The following is an 8,745-nucleotide window of genomic DNA, read 5'->3' as shown; positions in this document are numbered from 1 at the left end:
TAACTGTTTGGGTCAGGGAGAGGAACTGAAATGGGTCTAATCCCAGCCTAATGCTCATTCCAGGGATTTGCTGTCATAATCTTCCTGAAATTTATGTCCTAAATCAGCCCAGCTTGCCAGGCTGACAGAGGCTGACAGCCCCGAGTGGCACCAGGCTGCCAAGTCAGGGAACCGTGGAGCACCCTGAGCTGGAAGGACACACCAGGACCATCCAGCCCAGCTCCTGGCCCTGCACACACACCCCAAAATCTCACCCTGGGCTTCCCTGGGAGTGCTGTTCAAACACTCCTGGAGCTCTGGCAGCCTTGGGGCTGTGCCCATTCCCTGGAGAGCCTGGGCAGTGCCCAGCACCCTCTGGGGGAAGAACCTTTCCCTGATTTCCAACCTAAACCTGCCCTGGCACAGCTCCAGCCCTTCCCTGGCTCCCTGGTACTTCAGCCAGGCCAGCCTTTCACTTCATTCATTTTATTGAGGCTGTTAAAGGCAGCTGGGGAAGGTCAGAGCTCCCTGAGCTCTCTGGACAATGGCTTTGAGCACAGCTCATCCTCTGCCTCCTGAGCCCAGCTCAGCTGATACCATCAGCCATCTGATGCTACTGGAGCAGAAATGGCTTTTTAGAGCTCCAGCCCTGCCAAGGCAGGCTCTGACTCTTAACCTTGAGGATATGCAAAGATTCCAGGTCAATAAAATGTATTTCAGAAGCCTCACCACCAGGAAAGAGCTTTTGGTGGTAGTTCTGCCTCTGGAACTCTTCCTGCTTGGATGCACACAGCTCCAAATCCCCCAGGCCCTGGCTGCAGCTTTGTGTACAACACAGCATATTCCAAGATGCCTCTTGGAATCAGAGCTTTTCAGGACACAGAGCCACATTTCTTTGCCCTGAATGCAATGAAGCCAGCCCTGCCCAGAATGCCTCGCTGGCACTGCAGGACAGGAGCTGGCAGCAGGGACTGCCACCCCCTGCCATGGTGGCCTTTGGGCTGAGCAGTTTCCTCCCAGGCAGTGCCCAGGAGGGAAATGTGTTATTTATCTTTAAACAACTCATCTCAGAGAGTGCTCGTGCTGCAGTCCAGGGATTTTCATTTTAGACTACAAATTCAGCATGATCCTTTTCCTTCCTTCCTTCCTTCCTTCCTTCCTTCCTTCCTTCCTTCCTTCCTTCCTTCCTTCCTTCCTTCCTTCCTTCCTTCCTTCCTTCCTTCCTTCCTTCCTTCCTTCCTTCCTTCCTTCCTTCCTTCCTTCCTTCCTTCCTTCCTTCCTTCCTTCCTTCCTTCCTTCCTTCCTTCCTTCCTTCCTTCCTTCCTTCCTTCCTTCCTTCCTTCCTTCCTTCCTTCCTTCCTTCCTTCCTTCCTTCCTTCCTTCCTTCCTTCCTTCCTTCCTTCCTTCCTTCCTTCCTTCCTTCCTTCCTTCCTTCCTTCCTTCCTTCCTTCCTTCCTTCCTTCCTTCCTTCCTTCCTTCCTTCCTTCCTTCCTTCCTTCCTTCCTTCCTTCCTTCCTTCCTTCCTTCCTTCCTTCCTTCCTTCCTTCCTTCCTTCCTTCCTTCCTTCCTTCCTTCCTTCCTTCCTTCCTTCCTTCCTTCCTTCCTTCCTTCCTTCCTTCCTTCCTTCCTTCCTTCCTTCCTTCCTTCCTTCCTTCCTTCCTTCCTTCCTTCCTTCCTTCCTTCCTTCCTTCCTTCCTTCCTTCCTTCCTTCCTTCCTTCCTTCCTTCCTTCCTTCCTTCCTTCCTTCCTTCCTTCCTTCCTTCCTCTTTTTCTTCCTCTTTTCCTCCCTTTCTCTTTCCTTCCCTCTTTCCCTCCCTTTCTCCCTTCCTTCCTGGATATTCAAGGAGTGTCTGTAATGAAATAACTCTTCCCAACCCCCAAATTTCCACAGGGAATGAACAGCCAGGAGAGACTCAGAACACACAAGGAGGGAACCTTTATATTTCTGCTGTTCCTCTGTGCTGCAGATTTGATACTTAGCACAAAGTAATTGTTTTTTAAACTAATTGTATTGGACTTCAACTAAATTTCCCTCACAGTGTCCAAAGGATAAGGCGCTCTCCTCCTCTGTGCAAGCAGGAATGAGGTGAAGATTTGGGGTTTCTCTCTGTTCACACACCTCCAGCACCCCGGAGCAGTGTGTGGAGGGGCACAGCAATCCCAAATGTTGTGTTTATCCACAGATGACTCGGTGCCGTTGCCAAAGGATCCAGACCCACGTCATTTTTCCTGGCAAGAAGCTCTGGATCCTTTGTGAGCTGTTTCCAATTATTATATTAACTGGGAAAGTAAACAATGCCATGCTATTAGATAGAGCTGGCACAAATAAATGCTGCTGCTCCCTCTCCAGACTTGGTTATTATTAAGAAATAAAAATATCAGCTTCAAATAGATCCTAATGCAGATTAAATGAACAGCATGTTCTGTCTCAGCTGGAGAAATATATCTGGGATTCCAACTTAGTGGCACATTCATGGAATCATGGAATGGTTTGGGTTGGATCTCAGAGCTCATCCCCTTCCAGCCCCTGCCATGGGCAGGGACTCCTCCCCCTAGCCCAGGTTTTCCAGCCCTGAAATAAATCCCCTCCAGTGGATATGTCTGGAGCACAGCACCCTCATTAATCCAATTGCAGTGTGCTATGAAACCTCCCAGTTCCTCAAGTGCTTGTGCAATGCTGTCTCTGGTGCCTGGCTTCTGCTTTTCTGCAGGGAAAATTATGTTCTTTCGTGCCTCTCAGATTTTAGGAGTTTTCCCACTCCCTGCCTTGCTCACTGAGCAGCCTCGAGCTGCCATAAGCTGCAGTTTTCCATCTTTCCTTGCAGTTTTCATTCATTTTGTGCTCCTGTCCTCAGGGGTTGTTTCAGAGGTAATTCAAGAGCTGCTGTGTTGCCTGTAACTCATTTCTTTGTTGAGTCTGTTGAGCCACTTTCTCCCAAAGTTTATTCCACTCCCAGCCCTTCTGGGGCAGCTGCTGCTGTGTTTAACTGCTGGCTCTGCCTCTCCAAGTGTGACACCAGGATAGGAGCAGGGGGGAGATAAATTCTGCCCTGTGAGGGAGAGGCATCCACACTTCCCTTCATGCCAAGGGCAGGCAGCTGCAGGGAAAGCTCTGCCAGACACAGGAAACCCAAAATGCCAGGGGGGATGTGGATGAGACAACACCACTGAGCCCCTGCAGAGAATCAGCTCTGCCAGCTCCCTGGGATTTGGGGAATTGTCTCTCCTTCTCACACTGGGAGGTGGAAACACAGCTTGGGGGACAGTTTGGTCTCCAAGTGCCAGCTCAGTCTGAGGCAGCTGGAAAAAGGAATTTCTGGCCAGCCCTGAGGGGTGGAGAGAGCTGCAGGGTCTGGGGATGGGATCTGACTTCTCCAGGGCTGCTCTGTGGGGCAAAGTGGGAGTTTCTCCTCAGGACATGAGAGGGAAAATCTGTGCCACAGCTGCTGGATGTGTGTGGATGAGGGAGAGGAGTATTGGGAACCAGAGGTCCTACTTGGGAAAAACAGAGTTTGGATTTTCAGCTGCCACCAGGCTCTTTCCCAGCCTTCTGTGCTGGACAATAAAGAGTGTGTGTAACATTAATTCAAAGGTACAAGGTGTAAAAAGGTCTGGTTTTTGTTCTGAAGGAATATTTGTTGAGAGTATGGATGCAGGATCTTCTGTTATTGCTATCCAGCGAGCCTGGAATCCTCTGATATGTAAATCAAGGTGAATATTTGACCCAAGGTGACTTTAAATTTAAAAGTAAAAGTTCTTGGTATTACCTTTGTAATAAAATTACCCTTTTTTCCCCCAAATAATTGAATTTTATTATTGATTTCTGTGTTACAAGCTCTCAATTGGGCATTAACCTTTTTCAAAGAGTTTAGCTGCGGTGTTTTTTTTGTCTGTTGAAATCCCTTCAAGATAAATTCAAATTTCAAATGCAAGACTTGACTGATATATTCCAGGAACTCCTTTCTTGGTGCCAGTGTTGGTGGCTCAGGCAGAAACTGTTGCTGTGCTGGAGACATGATGTGATGCCTGGGGCTCCTTGCATCCCCTTGGGTACAAATCCTTTGGTTTTGAGGCTCTGGGACAGAAATGCCTCAGGGCAGGGAGTGAAAGGAGGAGCAGAGAAGAGGAGCTGTTCCCTCCCCAGCCAAGCAGATGTTGTATGGACCCAAATCCCAGGTTTGAGACATCATTTGAGCCTCAATTTTCTTAAAAAAATTAATGGGTGAGTGGCTTTAGGGAGTTTGTCATCTAAATGTAAAGCAAACTCTACCTGAGCTTCATCTCTGGGAAGTTTCTGGTTTAGCTCCCAGTGTCTGAACCCCTCCCCAGTAAACACAGACCTCTGGGGCTGCAGGTGACAGGTGAGAGGTGACAAACACCTTCAGGAGGAGTTCTCAGGGTGCTGTTCTGCCTCAGCCTGTCCACAGCAGCAGCTCATGGAGCACTGGCCAGGCTGGTGTCTAATTAAAAGTCTCTCTTTGTGACCGGTTACTGGGTTAATAAAAGGTTTCACTCACGTTGTCCTGGCAACAGAAGTTTTTGGGAGAAGCAGAGCTTGGCTCTGCCAGACACAGGTGCCACATGGTGACAGCAGGGATGTGCTGGTGACATGTCCAAAAAACCTTGGAGGGACCAGGGAGGCCAAAAGGGCCCTGATGCAGCTTTCCGGGGGTGTTGGGCAATGCCTTTGTGCTCCTCAAGTGCCACCCACACCCTCTGTGTCACACCAGCCCAAGAGCTGGAGGAATTGTCCAGCCTGGGAATGGGATGTGGAGCTGGTTCTGTGCTGCCCTGGGCGCTGCTGTCACCCCTGGGACACTCTGCTGTGACAGCTCCCAGTGCTCCAGCAGGTCATTAACAAAAACACAAACACCATCTGAGCATGCCCTGCTGTGCTGTGGGGCTGAGGGACCTGTGCAGCCTCAGCCCTGGCTCTCCACAACGCTCATTAGGTTTGTACAAGCTGCAAGAAGTCATCCTGCTGTACATAATTTTAATTGCCTGCTCCACAATTGCCTGTCAAATATATGCTCTGTCGTGTGGCATGACCTGCCTGCTAAATTGCAACAGGAATAAAAAAATACTGCAGAAAGTAAAAAGGAAAAAAATCTAATTATGAACTAGAATGGCGTTCTCAATCTCTATTGCCATCTGCAGCCTGGTGTGTTAGGACAGCACAAACAAATCAATAAAAGCTGCAGCTTTTCTTCTGCTGCCTTTGGCAGTTGTGAGTAGTTTGTGCAGTGTTTGTGGGAGCACTTTGGTGATGTGCTGTCCTCAGCCAGGAGGCTCCACCACTCATTTTTATTTGCAAAATCCTGGGTTGGGACGCCAAACTCCTCACCTGGAGAGAGGGCAGCAGCGAAAGGGTTAAAAGGAATTATCAGGGCTGCAGCTTTAATGCGTCTCTCGTGTGGAGGGCACGAAACTGAGTTTGGTAGGAGGTTCTTTGTCTGGAGCAGCCTTGGCAGTAAACAGAGCTGTGATCTCAGAGGCGATGAGGCACCGGGAGCGCCGGGGGCTGCGGGCTCCAGCTCCGAGCAGCGGCCCTGGGGCAGCTCCGCGTGTCCCAGCAGGTGCTGCCCCGGCAGAGGATGGAAGTGGAGTGAAGCTGCTCCTGTGCTGAGCCCCGAGCCCAGCCTGTGCTCCTGCTGAGGGTTTCCTAGAGAGCAGAGGGAGCGGAGGATGCGGACGGGGCGATGAGCGCTCCCAGGGAGGATGGCCGCTGTCGCAGGGCCATCAGCATCCTCACCGAGCTGTGCCAGAAGAAAAGCCTGCCCAGCTTGGACCTGGACACCTGCAGGGAGTTCCTCCTGCTGCCTTCTGACCAGAGCCTGATTATCTCCGAGCCAGGTACGGCCCCTGCTCCCGTCTGCTGGAGGGTGCTCGTGGAAGGCAGGAGGGACGTCCATCCCCTACAGGGGAGGAAAATGTTTGGGAGCCCCGTGTTGGACCCAGGGATTGGTCCTGGAACCCCTCTGGGAGGGTTTCTTCCCTTTCCACATGTTCCATGGTGAAGTTTTGGGTCAAGTCCTGCCTCACCTGTTGATGTGGAACGGGATGGCTGCACAGGGGGACAGCTGGGATAAAGTTGCCAAGATAAAGTTCCTGTGAAAGTTCCTTTTTCAAAAACACGCTCCTGTCCTGTATGAAACAAAACCAAACCAACAAAAAGCAGTAAAAACCTACTGAAGCCACTGAGATGGCAGGAACTGATTGGTGTTTGAGAAATGGAGGGAATCCCATGGATTGCATGGATTTCTGTTCATCAGTAATGGATCTTGGTGTACTTTCATGTGTGTGTTCTACCTTCCCTGAGAATTGCCTGAGTTGCTCCTGGTCAGGCTGTAGAGCTAGGGAGGGACTTTGGTGTGCCAGGGATGAGTCAGGAGCAGGAATTCTGCTCCAGGAGCAAAGGGGCAGCTCTGTTTGCAAAGTGGGGAATTGTCCCTACACCTGCTCTCACAGCTGCTCACCCCAGAGATCTCCTGCTGTCACTTCAGAAGACATTGGCAGGGGCAGTTGGAACCCAGGCTCATGTGCTGAGAAGGAAAACCCAAAATCTTGTAGCTTTTAGAAGTATTGGTAACCTGCTCAAAGTTGTTTGTATATTCCAACATTTTCATAGAGGGCTTCTTCTGAGGTTCCTGTAGTCAGTGATCTGTAAATCAAATAGATTTCACAGTGTTTTTTACACCATGAGTTTTCACAAACTCTCCTCCTCTGCTGAGCAACTGTGCAGCACAGCTGCCCATCAATCCCTGTCCCAGGCTTTCTGTGTCACCTTTCCTCCCTCTCTCCTGCCCCTCTCTGCCAGGATCTTGTGCTGGGGTGCAGCTGGCACCCCCAGGGCACAGGGCACCAGGGTTCTGCCAGCCCTTGGTTTGCAGTGGTGCTTCCAGCACAGCTTTGCTGATAGCTCCAGGCAAACCCTCCTTCCACAGCCCACTTTGCCTGTAACTTAATTCTCCTCTTTAAATGAGTTTGTTTTATACCTGCCTGTTCTGGAGGCCTCTTACCATGGCTGGTTGTGTCTGTGCAGCCATTGCAAACAGAGCAAACAGCTTGCAAACTTATTGCATCAATTTGGAATTTTTTACCTTGCACCAGAATTAACATTTTCCTGACTCTGCAGCAGAAATACTCCGCGCTGCTCTTGTTCTGTCCACCCTGATATGACAGATCTGCATTTGTTTGTGCAGCCTGTCCAGGACCTCGTGTTCATGTCAGGATCACATCATCATCATCATCTGCCTTTGGCAGGGGGATGTCTGTGTGCTCTGAGCTGTGCTCAGCCCTGTGCCCCAGGCGAGATGTGCTGGGCTGGCTGCACGAGCAGCCGGGGCTGTTGTCTCTGCTCTGCACGACTGGGCCCATTTTTATGTCTAGACAGCACAGAGGACACAGTTTGGGCCTGACATGCACCAATATTTCTCTGTTACTGGCTGTAAAGCTGCTCCAGCAAGGGGGAAAAATCTATTTGCATCAAGTGTTTACTAACACTCACCAAAGTACCATGCCTTCCCCATCAATGTCTGGATGTTTATCTAATTATCTGCATTGATGCTTTGTCCATTTTATCCTCAAGTCTCACGTGGAGCAGATTTGCTCTGGGCTGGCTGCGGTCCCGAGTTCAGACCCAGCAAACCTGTGCTCATAAAGGCAGGCAGGGGAAGGTGGGGCTGTGTGGAGGTGAGCAGATGGCACCAGGCAGGTGCTGTGTCAGGAGCAGGGCAGAGGAGCCCTGGCTCCTGCTGGAGTGTCCCCATGCAGGCAGCACAGCCCCAGCAGCCAAACACCAAATTTGCTGGAGTCAAACTGGCCTTATTTGTCATCTTCACATGGAGTCTCTGGCTTCTCAGGCAGTTTGTTGCCTCCTGGATAAATCTATTAACTGCTGGCTGGATCAGTTTGGCTTGTGGAACATCCTGCTGGAGTTCAGGTAGAAGGAAGCACTGCCAAAGCTGGAGCCAGGCTGCTCCTGCACAGCTCAGCACAGGGGCAGCTTGGTCTTTTCTGCTGTTTCATGTGTGGATGGGGAGCAGTATCCTCAGGGAATGTGTGGAGCCAGGTATCATCAGCCTTCTTGAGCTGTGCCCAAGAGTGGAAAAAACCTGTGAATATAAAAATATTCCTGTAGAGTTTATGTAAGAGTAAGTTTTTGTGCGGTGATTTAATTTTTTTTTATCAACCATTCTGGACTGAGTGGCTGAAAGGGCTGCTGTGGATGGAGTGGATGCACCTCTACTCCCTGGTTATGTAACAGTTGAATCTCCTCCTCACAGCCAACAAGAGCAGCTGAGCTGCAGCATTTCTCTGTGCACACCCAACAGAGGAGGGAGGATTGCAGGCTGCTGCCTCGCCCGCAGCCAAACCTGTCAGAAAAATGAGGAGTTTGGCTGGGGAAGGTTTTGGTGCTGCTGTCAGGGGACTGTGAGGGGGAGCTCTCCCTGCAGTTGGGCCCGTGGCAGTGTCAGGAATAGAGCTGAGCTCCTGGCTGGCCCGAGATGGAGCGAGCTGCAGCATCCCTTTGTTGTGCCTGTCTCCCGTCCTCCCCCGGAGCTGCCTCCATCTGATCGCTCTCTTCCCTGCCAGGCCTCGGCTGCCAGTGTCACCCGGGCTGTGGGGACAGCATTTACGACAGGTGATGGCCCTTGAGGGAATGGGCTCATCCCTTCTGTGCCCTGGAGGGGCAGGGAGAGCTCTTGGGTGTAGCTGAGAGGGTTTGTGGTGGCTGTGGGGCAGGGGAGTCAGGACCCCACAGGG

General features: G+C 51.1%; 1 protein-coding gene across 1 annotated transcript in view; it reads left to right on the top strand.

The window, feature by feature from the left end:
- Window positions 1-5,678: 5,678 nt before the first annotated feature.
- Window positions 5,679-8,745, top strand: part of SYT6 (synaptotagmin 6) — a 36,040-nt gene continuing 32,973 nt past the window's right edge. The window contains exon 1 of the mRNA XM_059487903.1: window positions 5,679-5,832. Within this exon, the coding sequence (XP_059343886.1) occupies window positions 5,679-5,832 (154 nt within the window). The remainder of the gene's footprint in view (window positions 5,833-8,745) is intronic.

Source organism: Ammospiza nelsoni, chromosome 23 (genome assembly GCF_027579445.1).
Source record: "Ammospiza nelsoni isolate bAmmNel1 chromosome 23, bAmmNel1.pri, whole genome shotgun sequence".
In the NCBI taxonomy this organism is placed as follows: Eukaryota; Metazoa; Chordata; class Aves; order Passeriformes; family Passerellidae; genus Ammospiza; species Ammospiza nelsoni.
The sequence above is the reverse complement of the archived record's forward strand: the minus strand, read 5'-3'. Positions and strand labels throughout refer to the sequence as shown.